Source organism: Dendrobates tinctorius, unplaced genomic scaffold (genome assembly GCF_039654945.1).
Source record: "Dendrobates tinctorius isolate UK_male_01 unplaced genomic scaffold, ASM3965494v1 ptg000158l, whole genome shotgun sequence".
Lineage (NCBI taxonomy): Eukaryota > Metazoa > Chordata > Amphibia > Anura > Dendrobatidae > Dendrobates > Dendrobates tinctorius.
This window is the reverse complement of record NW_027361825.1, coordinates 2,979,611-3,004,239: the sequence shown is the minus strand read 5'-3', so window position 1 is coordinate 3,004,239 and position 24,629 is coordinate 2,979,611. Positions and strand designations below refer to the sequence as shown.

General features: G+C 43.7%; 1 protein-coding gene across 3 annotated transcripts in view; it reads left to right on the top strand.

The window, feature by feature from the left end:
* Window positions 1-13,952, top strand: part of SLC44A4 (solute carrier family 44 member 4) — a 91,308-nt gene extending 77,356 nt beyond the window's left edge. For all 3 annotated transcript variants that reach the window (XM_073548780.1, XM_073548782.1, XM_073548781.1), the window contains 13 exons: window positions 160-272; window positions 4,937-5,059; window positions 5,787-5,886; window positions 5,972-6,064; window positions 7,182-7,284; window positions 7,778-8,034; window positions 9,454-9,548; window positions 9,651-9,754; window positions 10,153-10,226; window positions 11,180-11,250; window positions 11,488-11,582; window positions 11,740-11,824; window positions 12,192-13,952. In XM_073548780.1, the coding sequence (XP_073404881.1) occupies window positions 160-272; window positions 4,937-5,059; window positions 5,787-5,886; window positions 5,972-6,064; window positions 7,182-7,284; window positions 7,778-8,034; window positions 9,454-9,548; window positions 9,651-9,754; window positions 10,153-10,226; window positions 11,180-11,250; window positions 11,488-11,582; window positions 11,740-11,824; window positions 12,192-12,313 (1,435 nt within the window). In that variant the 3' untranslated portion in view covers window positions 12,314-13,952. The remainder of the gene's footprint in view (window positions 1-159; window positions 273-4,936; window positions 5,060-5,786; window positions 5,887-5,971; window positions 6,065-7,181; window positions 7,285-7,777; window positions 8,035-9,453; window positions 9,549-9,650; window positions 9,755-10,152; window positions 10,227-11,179; window positions 11,251-11,487; window positions 11,583-11,739; window positions 11,825-12,191) is intronic.
* The last annotated feature ends 10,677 nt before the right edge of the window (window positions 13,953-24,629 follow it).

The window sequence follows — 24,629 nt, the reverse complement described above, 5'->3', positions numbered from 1 at the left end:
ATGGCACCATGGAGGGCATTGAGGTGATGGGGCACCAGCTGCAGGGTCGGATAGAGAGCAGCTTCCCAGTAAAGTATAGCGATGTGGTCACAAAGTATTTAACAGTAATGTGGATGGAAGAGCTGACACTCTGTAATCTTTCATCTCCGTGTATTGCAGAGCTCTGGCTATAGCTATGTTGACAAGCTTCCTCTTCCTCATCTTATTGAGGTTCATTGCTGGCATCTTGGTGTGGCTGCTCATCATCGGTGTAATAGGGGTTATTGGTTATGGTAAGTCTAAGGAGCACGACTGCTCCACCAGGATCTGAAATATATAACAGTGTCTCCACTAGCAGAATAGTGAGTGCAGCTCTGGAGTATAATACAGGATGTAACTCGGGATCAGCAATGTATGTACACAATGACTGCACCAGCAGAATAGTGAGTGCAGCTCTGGGGTATAATACATGGATGGTGTAACTCAGAATCAGTACAGGATCAGTAATGTAATGTATGTACACAGTGACTGCACCAGCAGAATAGTGAGTACAGCTCTGGAGTATAATACAGGAAGTAACTCAGGATCAGTAATGTAATGTATGTACACAGTGACTGCACCAGCAGATTAGTGAGTGCAGCTCTGGGGTATAATACAGGATATTTAGAAAATTAGGAAGGGGAAAGGGAAATTTTGTGCTCACCAAAATAGTCCTGTAAGCCGGTCGTGCCTAGGGATCAAATGGCTGACCACCATGTGTTGCAAACATGAAGAGAGAAGGAAGATCCGGCACTGGAGACTTAATAAAATCCACGATAAGTTTTATTCACATAATTTCATGATAAAACCATAAAGGGGAAAACAGACCCCCCACGCCTGACGCGTTTCGAACCTTACACCAGGTTCTTCCTCAGAGGCATGTCTCTGAGGAAGAACCTGGTGTAAGGTTCGAAACGCGTCAGGCGTGGGGGGTCTGTTTTCCCCTTTATGGTTTTATCATGAAATTATGTGAATAAAACTTATCGTGGATTTTATTAAGTCTCCAGTGCCGGATCTTCCTTCTCTCTTCATGTTTATAATACAGGATGTAACTCAGGATCAGTAATGTAATGTATGTACACAGTGACTGCATCAGCAGAATAGTGAGTGCAGCTCTGGATTATAATACAGGATGTAACTCAGGATCAGTAATGTAATGTATGTACACAATGACAGCACCAGCAGAATAGTGAGGGCAGCTCTGGAGTATAATACAACTCAGGATCAGTAATGTAATGTATGTACACAGTGACTTCACGAGCAGAATAGTAAGTGCAGCTCTGGAGTATAATACAGGAAGTAACTCCGGATCAGTAATGTAATGTATGTACACAGTGACTGCATCAGCAGAATAGTGAGTGCAGCTCTGGATTATAATACAGGATGTAACTCAGGATCAGTAATGTAATGTATGTACACAATGACAGCACCAGCAGAATAGTGAGTGCAGCTCTGGAGTATAATACAACACAGGATCAGTAATGTAATGTATGTACACAGTGACTGCACCAGCAGAATAGTAAGTGCAGCTCTGGAGTATAATACAGGAAGTAACTCAGGATCAGTAATGTAATGTATGTACACAGTGACTGCACCAGCAGAATAGTGAGTGCAGCTTTGGAGTATAATACAGGAAGTAACTCAGGATCAGTAATGTAATGTATGTACACAGTGACTGCACCAGCAGAATAGTAAGTGCAGCTCTGGAGTATAATACAGGAAGTAACTCAGGATCAGTAATGTAATGTATGTACACAGTGACTGCACCAGCAGAATAGTGAGTGCAGCTTTGGAGTATAATACAGGAAGTAACTCAGGATCAGTAATGTAATGTATGTACACAGTGACTGCATCAGCAGAATAGTGAGTGCAGCTCTGGATTATAATACAGGATGTAACTCAGGATCAGTAATGTAATGTATGTACACAGTGACTGCACCAGCAGAATAGTGAGTGCAGCTCTGGGGTATAATACAGGATGTAACTCAGGATCAGTAATGTAATGTATGTACACAGTGACTGCATCAGCAGAATAGTGAGTGCAGCTCTGGATTATAATACAGGATGTAACTCAGGATCAGTAATGTAATGTATGTACACAATGACAGCACCAGAAGAATAGTGAGTGCAGCTCTGGAGTATAATACAACTCAGGATCAGTAATGTTTTGTATGTACACAGTGACTGCACCAGCAGAATAGTAAGTGCAGCTCTGGAGTATAATACAGGAAGTAACTCAGGATCAGTAATGTAATGTATGTACACAGTGACTGCATCAGCAGAATAGTGAGTGCAGCTCTGGATTATAATACAGGATGTAACTCAGGATCAGTAATGTAATGTATGTACACAATGACAGCACCAGCAGAATAGTGAGTGCAGCTCTGGAGTATAATACAACTCAGGATCAGTAATGTAATGTATGTACACAGTGACTGCACCAGCAGAATAGTAAGTGCAGCTCTGGAGTATAATACAGGAAGTAACTCAGGATCAGTAATGTATGTACACAGTGACTGCACCAGCAGAATAGTGAGTGCAGCTTTGGAGTATAATCCAGGATGTAACTCATGATCAGTAATATATGTACACAGTGACTGCACCAGCAGAATAGTGAGTGCAGCTCTGGAGTATAATACAGGAAGTAACTCAGGATCAGTAATGTAATGTATGTACACAGTGACTGCACCAGCAGAATAGTGAGTGCAGCTTTGGAGTATAATACAGGAAGTAACTCAGGATCAGTAATGTAATGTATGTACACAGTGACTGCATCAGCAGAATAGTGAGTGCAGCTCTGGATTATAATACAGGATGTAACTCAGGATCAGTAATGTAATGTATGTACACAGTGACTGCACCAGCAGAATAGTGAGTGCAGCTCTGGGGTATAATACAGGATGTAACTCAGGATCAGTAATGTAATGTATGTACACAGTGACTGCATCAGCAGAATAGTGAGTGCAGCTCTGGATTATAATACAGGATGTAACTCAGGATCCGTAATGTAATGTATGTACACAATGACAGCACCAGCAGAATAGTGAGTGCAGCTCTGGAGTATAATACAACTCAGGATCAGTAATGTAATGTATGTACACAGTGACTGCACCAGCAGAATAGTAAGTGCAGCTCTGGAGTATAATACAGGAAGTAACTCAGGATCAGTAATGTAATGTATGTACACAGTGACTGCACCAGCAGAATAGTGAGTGCAGCTTTGGAGTATAATCCAGGATGTAACTCATGATCAGTAATATATGTACACAGTGACTGCACCAGCAGAATAGTGGGTGCAGCTCTGGAGTATAATACAGGAAGTAACTCAGGATCAGTAATGTAATGTATGTACACAGTGACTGCACCAGCAGAATAGTTAGTGCAGCTTTGGAGTATAATACAGGAAGTAACTCAGGATCAGTAATGTAATGTATGTACACAATGACTGCACCAGCAGAATAGTGAGTGCAGCTCTGGAGTATAATACAGGATCAGTAATGTGTCTCAGCTTTTATACACAATGTAAAGTGGAGTTCCCAGTTGGACAGGAAGCCATTGTATTACTTCTGACTCGCACCTTACAGTATTTCCAGTTTATTTGACTAGTGACATTGTGCAAATTAAAAATGTACTTTTTATACTATTTTGAGGAGGAGTTCTTTTATTTCTTTATTTTTGCTGATATTGATTAGAAAATAAAGGAAATACCGATTTCTATTTTCCACTTTTTTATGTTTTAGAACCACTAAAATATATCTTAAATTTTGTTCCCCTTTTCATATCCATTCTTTTTATATATGGCGCACAGGCTTTTTTTTGTTTTTATATATCTATTGTACCTGCATAAAAAGTCATTTGGGGTCTGTTTGGACATTTAAAGGGAATCTGTCACCAGGTTGTTGGTCTTCCATCTGACATCAGCATGATGCAGGAGCAGAGACGCTGATTCTAGCGACTTATCACTTAAAGGGCTGCTTGCTGCAGTTTTGATTGAAAACTGTTTAATATGCTGCAGATCTACCAGTGCTCAGAATACTGAGCTGTTTATAATCCCTCCTCCACCACTGGCAGAAGGTTAACTAGTCCTCTAGTAATAATCTCCTGCTGATTAAAACAGTGATTTTGTCAAAACTACAGCAAGCAGCCCAGTAAGTGAGTATCGCTGGAATCAGGATCTCTGCGTCTACATTATGCTGCTCTCAGATTAGGTGGCAAAACCTGTGACAGATTCCCTTTAAATACTTGTTTTTTTCTTTATTATACCTGATTTCCCCTGTAACTAGACCTGTTATATTAGACCTAATTACAAGGGAAATTCTGCATCCTGGATGTATAGCAGAGGTGACTTTCTCCTTGCATCCAGCAGCTCCTGCTCCCTTCCTAGACCCAGCAATCACCTAAAAGCAGAGACCGTAATAAACAGTCTATGCCTTCTCTATGGGGAGTCTGGCTGTAGCTGACAATCTGCTCCCCACTCCTGTAGCTGCACAATCACATATACAGTAGAACGCAGACTGCCCGGATGATTATTATTTAGGGGCGATCTGGAAGTAGTTTAAAACCTTGCATCTTTTTGCCTTCTATAGCTCTATAGCCTTTGTGTTGCACTGTTTATTGCAGGCTGCAGTATGAGTTAACAGAGTATCCATCAGTGAGCTTGTTCTGACAGGAGAGCTTATGACCGCCTTTCTTCCTCCTTCTGAGGTCATTTGAGTTAATTTATGATCAGAGAGTCACCAAAAAGGAACATACTTTAAATACAGACCAGAGTAAGAGTTATATGGTCATAAATCAGCTGAGAGGAACTGAAAAGGAAGGAACGAGTTATATACTCCCCGCCAGAATTAGCTCACTGACAGGTTCTCAGTTAATTCATTCTGCACCTGAATGTTCTCTTTTTCCTTCCTTTCTTTCCCAGGCATTTACCACTGTTATATGGAGTATGACACGTTCAAGAAGACGGGGGCGACGATCAACAATGTGGGCTTCACCACCAACCTGAGCGCCTATTTCAATGTGCAGGAGACATGGCTGGCCTTCTGTACGTCTCGCTCTGTGCTTCCCGACTCACTTATCGTAGTCTGCAGTAACCTTCACATGTCGTAAAAGCTTAGGAAGAATCGTTTAAAGGGCCAGTACACCATTTTAAGAGCCTCTGCGAGCGGTTTTCTGGGGAAAGCCACAAACAAACAGACATTCACCCTACAGGACAATTATTTCATGTCGGCTCAGATAAATAGCCATAGGTAGATGCAGATCGATGAAGCTCACCGCAATACGGCGGCACCCTAATGGCTGATAACAGTGAGAGCTAGAGTCTTGGTGTTCTCTATAACAATGTTTGTGTCAGTGCCACCATCTAGTGGCCATACACAGTACTGCAGCAGGTGGGAACCGACACGCAACTGGAAAAATGCAAAATATTGATTTGTATTTTTCACTTATATAGCGCCATTCAGATAACAGCATGGATCACTTATCTGATCTGGTGTCTTCCATAGTCTTCATCTAGATTTTCACCTGATTAGTAACGGCCGTACACGAGATATGGGTCAGACTAACGTTAGCGCACGTTCACACCGGCTGCAATACGGGAACAGTTATTAGACAGCGTAAATTAGCAGAATGCTTGCTCGTGGTCTGAAATGAGTTTTACAATTGCTTAAAATATTAATTCTCGGCAGCACATTGTCCCGTGTAAGCAGGAGATGTGCTGCCGAGCCTTTCTATACATCTGCCGCTCTCTAACACTGTGTTATCACCCACAGTTATCATCCTCCTGGTGGTGGAAGTCATCCTGCTCTTACTCCTGCTCTTCCTGCGGAAGCGGATTCTCATTGCCATCGCGCTGATTAAAGAAGCCAGCAAGTGAGCGGGAGAGGGGAAACGACCCAGCGGCCCCCCGCCCGGGTGTAAAGCGTCTGTTGGTGACCATCTCTCTTTGCCTCCACAGGGCGATCGCTCACATCATGTCCTCCCTGTTTTATCCCCTCGTCACCTTCGTTCTACTGGTGGTGTGTGTGGCGTACTGGAGCATGACCGCTTTGTATCCTTCATAAGCATCCAGCATATACCTTCCTGATAGAGATTCAGCCCCTGGGGTGACAGAAAGGGGTTAATAGTGTAACATTCTCCCAAATCCCAGCGCCACCTCTGAGCACAGGTTGTGGGTGGTATTGCAGCTGAGTCTCATACAGTGGAGCTGAGCTACGACCTCACACACAACAGGTATAGTGCTGTGGCACTGGTCTTTGGAGAAAGCAGCCATGTTTCTCCACTTTAGGAAGTGCTGTAAAAGCTCCTACATTTATAGCTTTGGGATAGAGAGGCAAAAATTACAAAGCTCAGAAAGTCTGACTCCTCATCTGGTCCTGTCCTTCATACCAATTCTTATCACTACCTTGTTACCTAAATAATAGAAGGTAACGAGGTGTACCTACAGGATTGATGGGAAATGTGATCACAAGGCCCCAATGATTATAGAAATGGGGTTGTAAAGTCCCCTGTTTGTATAGAGCAGTAGAAATCATGTGTGACCACTGCTCCATGCACTAGTGGTGGTGGCACACGCTCAGTACCGCTCCATTCACACTACAGCAGTGATAGTCCCATATTCTTAGTACCGCTCAATCCACAGTCTACAGCAGTGGTAATCCCACATGCCCATTACCACTCCTTCCACACTCTACAACAGTTATGGTCCTGCATGCTCTGTACCGCTCCATCCACACTACAGCAGGGGTGGCCGCACAGGCTCAGTACCGTTCCAATCACAGTCTACAGCAGGGGTGGTCGCACATGCTCAGTACTGTTCCAATCACAGTCTACAGCAGGGGTGGTCGCACATGCTCAGTACCGTTCCAATCACAGTCTACAGCAGGGGTGGTCGCACATGCTCAGTACCGTTCCAATCACAGTCTACAGCAGGGGTGGTTGCACATGCTCAGTACCACTCCTTTCACACAGGGGACTTTCAGACTACCTGTTCTTGTGATTGGTGGAACTCCACTGAGTGAGTGACAGCTTTGGTGCTGATCCCACAGAATCTCGTGTTAGAAGTGATGTTCTGGGGTTGGGAAGCCTCTGATGTGCACAGCTTTGTTACTGGCAGTAGACATGGTGGCTGCACAGCAATGCAGTGGTGGATCCTTAACTTTCCCCAGGTATCTGGCAACCTCGGGAACTCCAATATATGTTATATCCGCCCCGAACAGCAGCATCGCAGGGTGCACTAATATAACTGGGAACCAGACCTGTGACCCGATGGTGAGTATGGAGCACGTCTGCGCTAAGGGCAATGTGTGGCCTACTACAGGGCTGGCGCACTGGGAATAATGCCTTGTGTTAGATGTCATCCATGACCATAGGCCGAATACCCTGCCAGGAAACCTGCCATCAGCTGTAATCAGTGGGACAATCTGGCAGGAAGTGATCCATTTCTCTGCAGCGCCACCTCAGGAGAACTGAAGCATTGTACAGTTGCATTGGAATATGGTGGGTAATGCTGGATAATGGCGGCTCATCCAGAACGGGAGCCTCCTGACGCAGCACCACATACGTGGCCACTACCCGCTCATGTACTCTATGTAATTACACCCGATCCATCACACAAAGCTGTACGGACTGTGCTGTTACACTGTAACGAGTCCTCTCCTGTGCATGTTGCCATGATCCAGCCCAAGCAGAAATCTTATCATTGGTGAGGAAGTAATAGATTGCATTACAAGGCGGCTGTTATCTCATGTCCTCCCTCTCGCAGGCCTTTAACGCCTCCAGCAGCGGCTGCTCCGAGGCGCGATGCATTTTCTACAAGTACAACACCGAGGGAATCTTCCAGCAAAACCTCTTCAACCTGCAGATCTACAACGTGATCGGCTTCCTCTGGTGCATTAACTTTGTCATCGCCCTGGGCCAGTGCGTCCTCGCCGGGACCTTCGCTTCCTATTATTGGGCATTCCACAAACCGAAGGACATCCCATACTTCCCCGTGTCTGCCGCCTTCATGAGAACCCTGAGGTGAGAGCCTTATCCACAAGGGAACCCGATGATCACCTGTGGCTTCATCAGGGGCCATGTTACTTGTATATACTAGTCAGGAGGGAGGGGATTTTTCCATATCACTATATAAATAAAGTTAGAAATTTAGCAATCTTTACAGAAACCTAGGTATAACACTAGACTCGTACTTCCTGCTCAGTACTGATGACTTTTCAGCAGCCTCATTTATCATGACAGACAATGATTACAATGACTGATATCACCTCTATATACAGTAGTTGACAACGAATCAAATCACAATAGGTGATCTCACATTTCACCTCCTCCTGTTAAATGACTGATATCACCTCTATATACAGTAGATAACACAGGATCCACCATTCACAATAGGTGATGTCACAGCCCACCTCCTCCTCCTCCTACACAATGACTAATATCACCTTTATATACAGTAGTTGGCACAGCTCACCTCCTCCTCCTGTACAATGACTGATATCATCTCTGTATACAGTAATAACACATCCACCATTCACAATAGGTGATGTCACAGTTCACCTCTTCCTCCTATACAATGACTGATAGCACCTCTATATACAGTAGATCACACAGGATCCACCACTCACAATAGGTGATGTCACAGCTCACCTCCTCCTCCTGTATAATGACTGATAATTCCTCTATATACAGTAGATAACACAGGATCCATCATTCACAGTAGGTGATGTCACAGCTCCCCTCCTCTTCTTGTACAATGACTGATCACACCTCTATATATACAGTAGATAACACAGGATCCACCATTCACAATAGGTGATGTCACAGCTCCCCTCCTCCTCTTGTACAATGACTGATCACACCTCTATATATACAGTAGATAACACAGAATCCACCATTCACAGTAGGTGATGTCACAGCTCACCTCCTCCTCTTGTACAATGACTGATAACACCTCTATATACAGTAGATAACACAGGATCCACCATTCAAAATAGGTGGTCACAGATCACCTCTACAATGACTGATAACACCTCTATATGCAGTAGATAATACTGGATCCACCATTCACAATAGGTGATATCACAGCTCACCTCCTCCTCCTCCTCCTGTACAATGACTGATAACACCTCTATATACAGTAGATCACACAGGATCCACTCTTCACACTAGGTGAAGCTATGAGTCAGTCTATTAATAGATGTCGCCATCTAATATTAGGTCTTGTCTCGTTTTACCATGATGACACATAAGTCTGCATAGGAGCTGTATACGCAAAATGGTGGGAGATTTTTAATGAAGATTTTTTTTAGAAAGTTGCTTCAGTTTTATGTTGGAATGATTTTGATGACCTGGTTGTGGATATAGACTTTCCTTTAAATATGTCACACATGCCAATGACCAGCTTTAAAAGTTTTTGCCCCCTGTGTCTGTCGCCCCCAGGTATCACACAGGATCACTGGCGTTTGGGGCACTCATCCTCACCATTGTTCAACTGATCAGAATCATCCTGGAGTATCTGGACCACCGGCTGAAAGGTAATGCGATCAAGAGACGCCGCACCGTCCGGTGATTGGCGCAGGATGGCGCCCAGCCGATAGGAGCATCCATCTCTGTGTAATGCCCGCTCTCTCCACTAGGGTCACAGAATGCCTGCACGCGCTTCCTCCTCTGCTGCCTGAAATGCTGCTTCTGGTGTCTGGAGAAGTTCATCAAGTTCTTGAACCGAAACGCGTATATCATGGTAACTCCACATATATGAACGCTGCTCATCAGCCTTTAGAGAAATAGAAGGAAGAGTTTTACAATGTATTCATGTTTATGCTTCTGCTCTCCCTTCATACTCAAAGTGACGTTCACAGTTCTCCTGATGGCTTTTGGAAACAGACGGCAGTTTGGCTCCTCCCCATTCAGCATTACTGATGGTTTCCTTCTATCAGAGAGCAGTCCATTGTGGGAGCTTAGATGAGAATTACAATTCAGCTTTGGCTGTGAATGGAGAAAAAAATAAGACTTTCACCAATATCGATGAAAGGACCAACTTTCAGATTGTTGGTCTGAACACACCCCGGGGTCTCGTGCTCACCACCCCTGCATACTGCCACTGTAACACACTGACCCGCTCTCCTCCTTCCTCTACAGATTGCGGTATATGGAAAGAATTTCTGCGTTTCAGCCAAAAATGCCTTCAAGCTGCTGATGAGAAACATTGTGAGGTGACCACACGCGGCCCCCCGTCCCCCCATGTTATACACCTGTACATACATATGTTTCCTGCTTATTACACAGAGTCGCGTCTCCGGATAAGTGTCTGTCTATCACTAATATGACTCGTGAGTAATGCGTGGTGAGAAGGGGGCGGCATGTCGTGGGCAGTGTGTGTACCAGATCCTAGCCAATCACCAGGACTTGGTGGGTTTGCGTGAAGTTGGCAGGTGCTCAGTGACTCGACAGATTGACCTGGATTTGGTATGTACTGAGTAATATATTGCTTGGCTTTCTTAGTTGGACTTCAGTGTGGCTCGGTGCCATGAACCGGACCTGGCGTGTTGAGCTGGACTAAGACTTTGCATGTACTGAGTAAAGTGAGAACTGGACATGATGCATTCAGCTAGACTTGGGCTTTACATCTGCTGAGTAATGTGTGAGCTCGACTAGGCCTATCTTAAGTAGTATGGAGCCAAGCACTTGAGCTGGTCTTAACACATTAAGCTAGACCTGGACTTTCCATATTCTGAGTAATGCGGACAGGTGCTCTGAGCTGGGCTTAGCACATTGAGCTGGACCTAGACTTTGAATGTTGTGAGTGATGTGTGAGCTGGACCTGGCATGCAGTGCTGGATTTGATGTGTTGGCGAGTTCTAAGTGACTGAACATATTGAGTTGGACTTGATTTGTGATCTGGACTTGACAAAAGTAAAGTATGTCTTGGCTTATGGAGTTGGATTTGCCTGTTTGAATGTAATGGAGGATTTTGCATGTTCTCCCGGCCTATGCATGTTTTGGATATCGTTTGCACCTTCGTGCTGATCTGGCTTCCTGTGTGGTCTTGGAGTATTCTGCACGTCCTCTGTGTGTTCAGCCTCCATTGTCTAGTTAGAGTGTCATTTCTGGGGTGGAATATGTTGTCTTGTCTGTTACTTCTGACATCTGGTGCTTCTCTCTGCAGGGTCGTTGTGCTGGATAAGGTCACAGATTTGCTGATCTTCTTCGGGAAACTGATTGTGGTCGGTGGAGTAGGTGAGGAAACCAAATGACCACAACCAAGAAATCTGTACTGGCTGCCACCAATATTTTAACTATCCTCCCTTGTTCTACCTGTGGCTCCAATGCTACAAACATGTGACCCTTTACGGTCATCTTCTGCCACCACCACCCTCACCCTACATGACGGTCTTTTTTTGTAATCACCATGGCCCCCAAAATTCCTTCATCTCTGTTGCATAGATCTCACACTTATGTGCTGTGTCTTCTCAGGAGTCCTCGCGTTTTTCTTCTTCTCCGGCCGTCTGCCGATTCCAAACGATGCCTTCAAGTCGCCGACTCTGAACTACTACTGGATACCCATTCTGGTGAGGAGCTGGGTGGGCTTATGTTACCGATGTGAACATTGATGGGATAACCTGGTCATATCTATGGCTTTACATATTGCGGGTCCTGGAATCCTTGAAGGACTCTTCTCAGTGGTCGGATTTTCACACGTTATGTAAATTTTTTTTTTTCTCGCAGACTGTGGTGTTGGGGTCATACATGATCGCACAAGGCTTCTTCAGTGTGTACACTATGTGCGTGGACACTCTCTTTCTCTGCTTCTGTGAGTATACGTTGCCATTTACGAAGATGTTAGATGTTGACCTACAGATGTCTGATTTGACCCGAGTGGTCATCTTGGATCTTAAGTCAGGCAGCTGAAACATGGAAACCTTCCAAATCTCATGGTGCTGGCTAGTCCATAAGGTCTCAACCTTGTAGGCGCAATCACGGCTGTCCTATATCTCCTGGGCTTGGAGGAGGATGGATCGATGGGTCTGAGATGAGTAGACAGAGAGACATCAGTGACTGACGCTCAGGGGTCTCCTCAAACCTTGTGACCATGATGATTGCTCCTATCGTCCTTATAAGCCCAACCATAAATGGCATCACCGTCCGACCCACTGACCTCTCCTCTCCGTCTTTTCCAGTGGAAGACTTAGAAAGGCACGACGGTTCCCCCGAGAAGCCATATTACATGTCCAAGTCTCTGATGTCGATCCTAAACAAGAAGAACCAGCCTCGTAAGGGTAGTGGCAAAAAGAAGAAATAATGACTTTTCCGCTGAGATTCGCGGCCGATTATCTTTATTGCCATTATTATTGATTTAGTTTGGTGCCCTCCGCAGATTTCAGGGCAGCCATTTTGTTTACATTTTCGATCATCAGCGCTCCCATGAAAGGTTTATTGACTGCTGCGCCAAACCAAAGAAAATGGCCGCATTTGGCTTCTATTGCCGCCCATGAATGACCCGGTTTGGTAGAGAAGCGTCACATTGATGGTCCCTGGAGTCCCCCTCTACACCATTCGGCAACCATTATACCAAGATTACATGAGTGAGGAGAATCCGTCACAATGTCTGACTGTTCCTTCTGTGACCTCTCAGCTGTGAATATGGCTTCTTCTTTCTCCTAGCCTCCATTAGGAAGTCCAGTAGAAGGCACAACTACTTGAATATGGGCAGGAGCAGCCTAACGTGACGGCGTGTTTGCTCTGAGCATAACTATGGCCGCCGGATCTCATTGTGATCTACTGTTGTAGAACTATGGCCACTTCGAGAGATTTCAAGGGTGAAAACTTGCACTACAAAGAAATGCTTAAAGTTTCCGGGAGCCTGTTGCGTGGGATCAGCTGGTGGTCAGGATCTATTACAACCTTGAGTACTTTTCCAGTAGTCTTAGGGTATGTGCACACGTTGAGGATTTGGCTGCGGATGCGCAGCAGTTTTCCATGCGGTGTACAGTACCATGTAAACCCTAATCCGCTGTGCACATGCTGTGGAAAATTCCGCACAGATTTGCTGCGGTTTATTTTCCACAGCATGTCAATTCTTTGTGCGGATCCGCAGCGTTTTGACACCTGCTTCATTATAGGAATCTGCAGGGGAAATCCGCCCGAAAACTGCCGAAAATCCGCAGTAATTCTGCACTAAATCCGCAGGTAAAACGCAGGTCATTTTACCTACGGATGCAGCCAAATCCACAACGTGTGCACATACCCTTAAAGGGGCACACTGAGTTTTGTGAATCACAAGTTCCATTCTTAACAGACAATGTGCTTTAAAAAGACATACTTATATTGTGGTGGCTTAGGAAATTAATAGGGAATTTAAAACAGACAACATGGTCTGTGACCATGGAGCAATTTTTAATATATTTATAGTGTCCTCTTGTTACGACATCCTCCTAGAGGGAGCTCCTATTCAGATCAGTATAAAAGTATGCGCAGTGAGCTCCCCCTGCTGGCTGCATTATATATGCCAATATTACATCGCGATGGTTAAGCTAAATCTGAGAGGCAGTAATTTCTCACGCCACGTATAGAGGAATTATGGAAATAAAAACCGCAGATAGAAGGTCGCGTCATAAGTCCCGACTTTTCTATCCTCTATGTCCGTTACTTAGCACCTGGCTAGATCATCCCCGTATGCAGCTTCCTCATCTATATTCAGTCTTGGTGTCCTTAGAGAAGGACTAGAGGCATCTTCAGCAATGTCCTAAAAAATAGCCAAAGAGGAGGGGTTAACCTGAGCTCCACTGGAGCGCACTTGACAGTGTATATAATATTTAGATTGCATCTTCTGCTTTTAGATTGTTTTATATCCTATGTACATAATCCTGTATATTGTGTGTCCATAGATTTATAGTAAAGTATTTTCATAAGAGTTTAATAAATTGAATTATAAGAAATAATCTGACTACATGATTACATCGTATGAATGCATGAGGCAATCTTATTAAAAAAAAATCTGCTTTTTTCACTTATGAGCCACTTATTTCCCCACTGCCTCCTGAACTCCTCATTCATTATTAAAAAAAACCTTCTAAAATCTTTCCTGCTGAAGATAAGACACTGCCAGGGCTCATTACTATAATAGTCAACTGTAATCAATGTAGAGGGGTGAGTGAGGCAGAGACAAACGCAGATGGTGATTCTGCTTTCTAGTAAGTGTTTTATTTTACTGTGGAGTAGGATTCACAGCTACACTGCTGCTGCTTCTGAATATGTGCTGTGTACGGGATACAACAGAGCAGCAAGCCTACAACCAGTCACTCAGAGACAACTAAAAATTAGATAGAAAGTCTGTAGCGGGGAAAACTAGATCAAGTTAAGTTTTGGTAAAGTTTTACAGAAGTGATCTGTGTAGAATATCCAGATTTTCTGCTTTACTTCTAGAGACACCTAGTGGTGGGATTTGTCATGGCAAGAAAATTTTATTTTACTAAACAGTAAAGGGAATTTCACCACCGAAACCGTTGTTATGATAAGATATGATGCATATGACTAATTATTAGTAAACTTTTCCCACACCCTATATGCTTCAGCAGTTAGGAGTCTGGAATCCTGGAAGAGTCATGAGATAAACTCATATATATATATCCCCTAAAATGATACTTTATTGTTTAAAAACCACAACTGTGGTATACACCAGAAAAAACGTGACTAGAGATGAAAAAAAGTAAAAAGAAAAAGTGTTCAAGCAAAGCCCATACTAAGGTGACACCTTGGAATCCCTCGTACGTAACTGAGCTGTATCCTGCCTGGCCGCGGAGGTTGGCATCCTAGGGGGGAACGTTTTGGCGCCCCCGCTCAACGATGGCTGTCCCTAGGGGCCCTAATAAACCCTACAGCCACTAGTGGTCCCTTCTACCCAATAAACATAAGGGAACCCCTGCTTCTAGACAGAGACCAAGCTGCTCTATAGAGGACCCTGTGTCCCAAAGAGAGAGGTTAAAAATAGATTTAGAACACATATGGCATTAGGTGGTCATATTAGATAATGTCCCAAGAAGACCAACAGACATCATAATGGGATAAAACAGTTGGGCTAGTGCCTCAGTCTCATGTACAAGATCTATTGATATACAAAAAAGAGGCACATTATTCTATTGAATTACTGATTCTGATAAGCCACAACCCAAAAAAACGGCCATAAACAATATCCCAATGCTGTACATATACAAAAAACGCAGAACTGCCACAGCGATACTCATCTGCGTTTTTCGCCACCTGCCAACAAATGGTTAACGCCTCAACGCGTTTCGCCTTATTAGGCTCATCAGGAGGCCCGATTCTGCGATATCTTGTGTCCCATGAAGGTGCAAATAGCTTACCGATACTCAGTACAGCTCCCCTCTTTAAACCTGCCGCGCAGAGCCTAAGCTCCGCCCACTCACATTCCATGGCGTCTCTGAGCGCCAATTGCATCGCCACCCATCCACTGTCGCTCCAATCAGCAGGCAGATCACTCATGCAGCATCATAGTGACCAATCAGGTGTCCTCAGACAGAAAGTCTCCCAGCATTCACCAATCATCAGAGCTGAAACTGGTTACCGCGTCTGACGTGTATGCAGCGTCGCTGCTGAGTCACCAATCAGATGTCCATAGACAAAAACTCTCACAGCGCTCACAACACACTGCGGCTAAGACCCACTGTCAGCTCCGAAGTATATCACCCACATATACAGTAGACACTCCACTCTTCTAATATGCCCACAGTCAGGCACTGTATATGATCCGATGCTTAGCAATCTTAACATATTAATTGCATTATTAATTAGCATGCAACTAAGCAAGTATAAATCGCATCATAACCTTCAACGGTGTGAACAGGCGTCAATATGCAACTACCTCATCATATGAAATAGAAAGTGGATGCCTACAAGAAAAAAACTGTACACAATATATATGCAGATCTTTTAGTTGTTAATCAGATGCTTAACAATCCAGTCCAAACATGTTATCTTCGTTGCACAGATAATTAACATGAGAATAATCATGAATCGCATCATACATTTCAACAGTGTGAACATGCGTCAATATACAACTCCCTCAACATAAACATATGCTGAGAACTTTCTGTGTATGTCACTAGGGCTGAAATTAGCCAACAACTGCTCAAAGTCCAGTAGAGAGTAGATATACATACGGCAGTAAGAAGGGGAGGTTTTATACATCCAATATTCCACGACAATGCATGGGGATCCCACTAGAACGGGAAACAGAAACAAAATCCAAAAGGCCAATATCCTCGAGAAAGAACATATTATTCAATTGTGGCTCATAAGAAACAGGCAAATGACAGTTGCTCATTCAGCCCCCTCGGCTCCAGGGACTCCATCCTGAATATCCATTCACATTCTCTCCTAAGAATCACCTTGTCCACATTACCTCCTCTTGGGTTCACATTAACTACCTCTATAACACAAAATTTAATGTCACCGGGGTCGCCTTTATGACACGTCCACATATGCTTTGCAAGTGGGGTTTCTCTTTGATGTCTAATGTCTCCAAGATGTTCCCCCACTCTTCTTCTGAATTCTCTCCTAGTCTTCCCTATGTAATTTTTAGGGCACGAACATATGGCCATATAAATGACCCCTGTTGTCTTGCAGTTTGAGAAGTCACGTTGATAAAACATCTTACCAGTGCTTGCACTACAAAACGACTTCCCCGGTCTCATATATTTACAAAAACTGCAATCCCCGCACTTAAAAAAGCCACAGGGTCTCCTGTCTAGCCAGGTGCCACCAACCACTGGTCTCCTATATTGGCTGTGGACCAACATGTCCCTGATTGATTTGCCCTTTCTGAAGGTAATATTGGGACGCTCACCGATCATATTTTTCAAATCTGGATCTAACCTGAGAACATCCCAGTGCTTAGACAGGACCTTCCTGACCTCCTGATGGTTAACATCAAATGTCCCGATCACCCTTATTAGTTCTGTCGAGTCTTCAGTCTCACGTTTCTGCAACAATTTAACCCTGTCTGCTTTCCTTGCAAAATCATACGCTGTGTCTAGAACATGTTGCGGGTACCCCTTATCCTTAAACCGACAGAACATATCACCAGCCTGTCTTTGGAACAGATCATTCCTGGAACAATTCCTCCTCAATCGTAGGAATTGTCCCTTCGGGATACCTCTCTTAAGAGGAACTGGGTGGTGGCTCTGCCAATGTAACAAGCTATTTGTGCTCGTCGGTTTCCGAAAAATACTGGTAGAAACACCTCCCATCAGATCTTTTTTGATTTTAATATCTAAAAATGGTATTTCGGTTTCATGAATTTCTGAGGTAAATCTCAGGTTCACATTATTTTGATTCAGTTCTCTTACGAATTCTTCAAACTGATCTTTTTCCCCTGTCCATATCATGAAGACATCGTCTATGAACCTGTACCACAGAGAGATCAGACCGTGCCACCACTTCTCCTCTCCTCCAAAAACAATGGTCTCCTCCCACCAGCCCAGGAACAAATTTGCATACGAAGGGGCACAGGGGCACCCCATCGCAGTGCCCCTGAGCTGGTGGTAGAATTTTCCATCAAAACAGAATGCATTATGGTTCAATACGTACCGCTAGAGAGAGTTCATAAAGGTGTTATGCCCTCTACAGGCTATTGACCTCTGACTCAAAAAGTGTCCCACACCCCTAATGCTTGCTTCATGTGGTATATTGCTATAGAGGGCTTCTATATCAATGGAAGCCAACCAAGCATTCCCTTCCAGATGTACGCCCTCTAATTTTAGCAGTAGGTCTGATGTATCCCTTAAGTAAGATGGCATAGAAACCACAAAGGGGCGTAATATCTGATCAATATATAAGCCACTATTTTGTGTCAATGAGTCCACACCTGATACAATCGGCCTCCCTTTCAGGGGATTAAGGCCCTTATGTATCTTTGGTAATGCATAAAAAGTGGCTACCAATGGAAATTTAGGGAGAATGAAATCAAATTCTATCTTCGAAATCAAGTCCTCCACTAGGGCCTCATCCAAAATCAATTGCAACTCCTCTTTAAAGGTGGCCATAGGATTCCCTTTTAACACCTCATATGTGGAGTTGTCCTGCAGTATAGCCTGGCACATTTTGCGATACTCAGCATGGTTCAAAATTACCATATTACCCCCTTTGTCGGAGGGTTTCACCACTATTTGGTCATTTTTCTTTAAGGCCTCAAGTGCTGATCGCTCACTGGCCGACAGATTATCATGATTTTCCCACTCTGGTCCTGTTAATCTCTTAAGGTCCCTCTCCACCAAACTGGCGAAGATATCAATATTTCCCATATCACCCAGAGGTGGCATCTTTTCACTTTTATTTCTCAAATTAGTGAAGGGACCTTTCCCAGCAGTGGGGACTCTATTATTTTCATTCAAAAGTCCAATGAGCGCCTCATATCCTTCAATATCTTCCTCATTAAGGCCCTGTTGTCTACAGGCCTCACGACTATTGTGTTTTAAAGAACTTTTTCCACTTGAGTTTCCTACAAAACAAATTCAAATCTTTAACCCACTCAAAACAATTGAACCTATTCATTGGCACAAAATTCAGGCCTCTTGAGAGGACACTCTGCTCATCCCTAGTGAGGATGTGCGAGGACAGGTTAATAATCTGACCTTTTATTGGTTGAACCGAGTTCTTAATTGGTAACCCGTCCTCGCACCTTGTTCCAAAAAAGAGGAAGAGGAGACAACTGGGGTAGAGGGCTGAGCAAAACCAGAACCAGATGCTGAATTGGAGCCTGAAAAGGGAGTTGGCATTCGCATACTTCCCCTGTGTGGCCCTCTTCCCTTTCTCATGGATCTGCCCCTCCCACCTTGCCATCTCTGTTTCGACAACGTCTCTCTGTACTGATATATACCCCCTGGTGCCCTCTCCGTCCTTTCTGTATCAGAGGTGTCAATATCAGATGACGAAGCCTCAGACTGTCTTTCTTTCTGGTAGTTGAACACCTGATTGTCACTAAAGTCCTTCAGATCTCTATGAAACTGGAGATGCTTTCGCTCTTTCAGCAGGGCCTGATACCTCTCAACAGAGGTTTGTAATACTCCCTCCCTTCTATTAAAGTCGGGATCCCCTTTAAATTTCAGGACTCGTTCAATCAGTTTATTCAATTCCCCAGTAGCCCTCTCAAGCACTTTCCTTTCTTCTGCCAACAAGATTTGCATGAGGCCCTATTAATTCAGATTTGTGGCTAGAAGATGCTAATCAGGCATTTAACATAGTAGGGTCAGCTGAGGGCAACACATGCCCATTGGCTCTTAAGAATCTGTTTAACGAAGTGTATGGAGGTTATAAAGACTTTTTGAAATCCTGGTGGGAACTTAGGACACTTGAGAACTATATAAAAAATCGGATAATTCCAAGAGGTTTGAGGATAAACATCAATCCCTCCCCCAGAATTTCTTCACCAGACCTTATGAATGCGTGGATGAAGGAATCCATAGAGTCATCTCTTAGATTCATGCAAATCTTGTTGGCAGAAGAAAGGAAAGTGCTTGAGAGGGCTACTGAGGAATTGAATAAACTGATTGAACGAGTCCTGAAATTTAAAGGGGATCCCGACTTTAATAGAAGGGAGGGAGTATTACAAACCTCTGTTGAGAGGTATCAGGCCCTGCTGAAAGAGCGAAAGCATCTCCAGTTTCATAGAGATCTGAAGGACTTTAGTGACAATCAGGTGTTCAACTACCAGAAAGAAAGACAGTCTGAGGCTTCGTCATCTGATATTGACACTTCTGATACAGAAAGGACGGAGAGGGCACCAGGGGGTATATATCAGTACAGAGAGACGTTGTCGAAACAGAGATGGCAAGGTGGGAGGGGCAGATCCATGAGAAAGGGAAGAGGGCCACACAGGGGAGGTATGCGAATGCCAACTCCCTTTTCAGGCTCCAATTCAGCATCTGGTTCTGGTTTTGCTCAGCCCTCTACCCCAGTTGTCTCCTCTTCCTCTTTTTTGGAACAAGGTGCGAGGACGGGTTACCAATTAAGAACTCGGTTCAACCAATAAAAGGTCAGATTATTAACCTGTCCTCGCACATCCTCACTAGGGATGAGCAGAGTGTCCTCTCAAGAGGCCTGAATTTTGTGCCAATGAATAGGTTCAATTGTTTTGAGTGGGTTAAAGATTTGAATTTGTTTTGTAGGAAACTCAAGTGGAAAAAGTTCTTTAGACACAATAGTCGTGAGGCCTGTAGACAACAGGGCCTTAATGAGGAAGATATTGAAGGATATGAGGCGCTCATTGGACTTTTGAATGAAAATAATAGAGTCCCCACTGCTGGGAAAGGTCCCTTCACTAATTTGAGAAATAAAAGTGAAAAGATGCCACCTCTGGGTGATATGGGAAATATTGATATCTTCGCCAGTTTGGTGGAGAGGGACCTTAAGAGATTAACAGGACCAGAGTGGGAAAATCATGATAATCTGTCGGCCAGTGAGCGATCAGCACTTGAGGCCTTAAAGAAAAATGACCAAATAGTGGTGAAACCCTCCGACAAAGGGGGTAATATGGTAATTTTGAACCATGCTGAGTATCGCAAAATGTGCCAGGCTATACTGCAGGACAACTCCACATATGAGGTGTTAAAAGGGAATCCTATGGCCACCTTTAAAGAGGAGTTGCAATTGATTTTGGATGAGGCCCTAGTGGAGGACTTGATTTCGAAGATAGAATTTGATTTCATTCTCCCTAAATTTCCATTGGTAGCCACTTTTTATGCATTACCAAAGATACATAAGGGCCTTAATCCCCTGAAAGGGAGGCCGATTGTATCAGGTGTGGACTCATTGACACAAAATAGTGGCTTATATATTGATCAGATATTACGCCCCTTTGTGGTTTCTATGCCATCTTACTTAAGGGATACATCAGACCTACTGCTAAAATTAGAGGGCGTACATCTGGAAGGGAATGCTTGGTTGGCTTCCATTGATATAGAAGCCCTCTATAGCAATATACCACATGAAGCAAGCATTAGGGGTGTGGGACACTTTTTGAGTCAGAGGTCAATAGCCTGTAGAGGGCATAACACCTTTATGAACTCTCTCTAGCGGTACGTATTGAACCATAATGCATTCTGTTTTGATGGAAAATTCTACCACCAGCTCAGGGGCACTGCGATGGGGTGCCCCTGTGCCCCTTCGTATGCAAATTTGTTCCTGGGCTGGTGGGAGGAGACCATTGTTTTTGGAGGAGAGGAGAAGTGGTGGCACGGTCTGATCTCTCTGTGGTACAGGTTCATAGACGATGTCTTCATGATATGGACAGGGGAAAAAGATCAGTTTGAAGAATTCGTAAGAGAACTGAATCAAAATAATGTGAACCTGAGATTTACCTCAGAAATTCATGAAACCGAAATACCATTTTTAGATATTAAAATCAAAAAAGATCTGATGGGAGGTGTTTCTACCAGTATTTTTCGGAAACCGACGAGCACAAATAGCTTGTTACATTGGCAGAGCCACCACCCAGTTCCTCTTAAGAGAGGTTTCCCGAAGGGACAATTCCTACGATTGAGGAGGAATTGTTCCAGGAATGATCTGTTCCAAAGACAGGCTGGTGATATGTTCTGTCGGTTTAAGGATAAGGGGTACCCGCAACATGTTCTAGACACAGCGTATGATTTTGCAAGGAAAGCAGACAGGGTTAAATTGTTGCAGAAACGTGAGACTGAAGACTCGACAGAACTAATAAGGGTGATCGGGACATTTGATGTTAACCATCAGGAGGTCAGGAAGGTCCTGTCTAAGCACTGGGATGTTCTCAGGTTAGATCCAGATTTGAAAAATATGATCGGTGAGCGTCCCAATATTACCTTCAGAAAGGGCAAATCAATCAGGGACATGTTTGTCCACAGCCAATATAGGAGACCAGTGGTTGGTGGCACCTGGCTAGACAGGAGACCCTGTGGCTTTTTTAAGTGCGGGGATTGCAGTTTTTGTAAATATATGAGACCGGGGAAGTCGTTTTGTAGTGCAAGCACTGGTAAGATGTTTTATCAACGTGACTTCTCAAACTGCAAGACAACAGGGGTCATTTATATGGCCATATGTTTGTGCCCTAAAAATTATATAGGGAAGACTAGGAGAGAATTCAGAAGAAGAGTGGGGGAACATCTTGGAGACATTAGACATCAAAGAGAAACCCCACTTGCAAAGCATATGTGGACGTGTCATAAAGGCGACCCCGGTGACATTAAATTTTGTGTTATAGAGGTAGTTAATGTGAACCCAAGAGGAGGTAATGTGGACAAGGTGATTCTTAGGAGAGAATGTGAATGGATATTCAGGATGGAGTCCCTGGAGCCGAGGGGGCTGAATGAGCAACTGTCATTTGCCTGTTTCTTATGAGCCACAATTGAATAATATGTTCTTTCTCGAGGATATTGGCCTTTTGGATTTTGTTTCTGTTTCCCGTTCTAGTGGGATCCCCATGCATTGTCGTGGAATACTGGATGTATAAAACCTCCCCTTCTTACTGCCGTATGTATATCCACTCTTTAATGGACTTTGAGCAGTTGTTGGCTAATTTCAGCCCTAGTGACATACACAGAAAGTTCTCAGCATATGTTTATGTTGAGGGAGTTGTATATTGACGCATGTTCACACTGTTGAAATGTATGATGCGATTCATGATTATTCTCATGTTAATTATCTGTGCAACGAAGATAACATGTTTGGACTGGATTGTTAAGCATCTGATTAACAACTAAAAGATCTGCATATATATTGTGTACAGTTTTTTTCTTGTAGGCATCCACTTTCTATTTCATATGATGAGGTAGTTGCATATTGACGCCTGTTCACACCGTTGAAGGTTATGATGCGATTTATACTTGCTTAGTTGCATGCTAATTAATAATGCAATTAATATGTTAAGATTGCTAAGCATCGGATCATATACAGTGCCTGACTGTGGGCATATTAGAAGAGTGGAGTGTCTACTGTATATGTGGGTGATATACTTCGGAGCTGACAGTGGGTCTTAGCCGCAGTGTGTTGTGAGCGCTGTGAGAGTTTTTGTCTATGGACATCTGATTGGTGACTCAGCAGCGACGCTGCATACACGTCAGACGCGGTAACCAGTTTCAGCTCTGATGATTGGTGAATGCTGGGAGACTTTCTGTCTGAGGACACCTGATTGGTCACTATGATGCTGCATGAGTGATCTGCCTGCTGATTGGAGCGACAGTGAATGGGTGGCGATGCAATTGGCGCTCAGAGACGCCATGGAATGTGAGTGGGCGGAGCTTAGGCTCTGCGCGGCAGGTTTAAAGAGGGGAGCTGTACTGAGTATCGGTAAGCTATTTGCACCTTCATGGGACACAAGATATCGCAGAATCGGGCCTCCTGATGAGCCTAATAAGGCGAAACGCGTTGAGGCGTTAACCATTTGTTGGCAGGTGGCGAAAAACGCAGATGAGTATCGCTGTGGCAGTTCTGCGTTTTTTGTATATGTACAGCATTGGGATATTGTTTATGGCCGTTTTTTTGGGTTGTGGCTTATCAGAATCAGTAATTCAATAGAATAATGTGCCTCTTTTTTGTATATCAATAGATCTTGTACATGAGACTGAGGCACTAGCCCAACTGTTTTATCCCATTATGATGTCTGTTGGTCTTCTTGGGACATTATCTAATATGACCACCTAATGCCATATGTGTTGTAAATCTATTTTTAACCTCTCTCTTTGGGACACAGGGTCCTCTATAGAGCAGCTTGGTCTCTGTCTAGAAGCAGGGGTTCCCTTATGTTTATTGGGTAGAAGGGACCACTAGTGGCTGTAGGGTTTATTAGGGCCCCTAGGGACAGCCATCGTTGAGCGGGGGCGCCAAAACGTTCCCCCCTAGGGTGCCAACCTCCGCGGCCAGGCAGGATACAGCTCAGTTACGTACGAGGGATTCCAAGGTGTCACCTTAGTATGGGCTTTGCTTGAACACTTTTTCTTTTTACTTTTTTTCATCTCTAGTCACGTTTTTTCTGGTGTATACCACAGTTGTGGTTTTTAAACAATAAAGTATCATTGTAGGGGATATATATATATATGAGTTTATTTGAGAACCCTTATAGTATTACTTTTTGAGATTGTTAAGAGTCATGAGATATAAATTCACCTACAGTGTGTACGGAAAGTATTCAGTCCCCTTTACATTTTTCACTGTGTTTCATTGCAGCCATTTGGTAAATTCAAAAAAGTTCATTTTTTTCTCGTTAATGTGCACTCTGCACCAAAAAGAAACTTTTGCAAATTCATTAAAAAAGAAAAATTGAAATATCACCTGGTCATAAGTATTCAGACCCTTTGCTGAGACACTATTTAACCCCTTTACCCCCAAGGGTGGTTTGCACGTTCATGACCAGGCCAATTTTTACAATCCTGACCACTGTCCCTTTATGAGGTCATAACTCTGGAACGCTTCCATGGATCCTGGTGATTCTGACATTGTTTTCTCATGACATATTGTACTTCATATTAGTCTTAAAAAAAAATTTTGATATAACTTGATTTTATTTGTGAAATAAACTGAAATTTGGCAAAAATTTCGCAATTTTACAACTTTGAATTTTCATGCCCTAG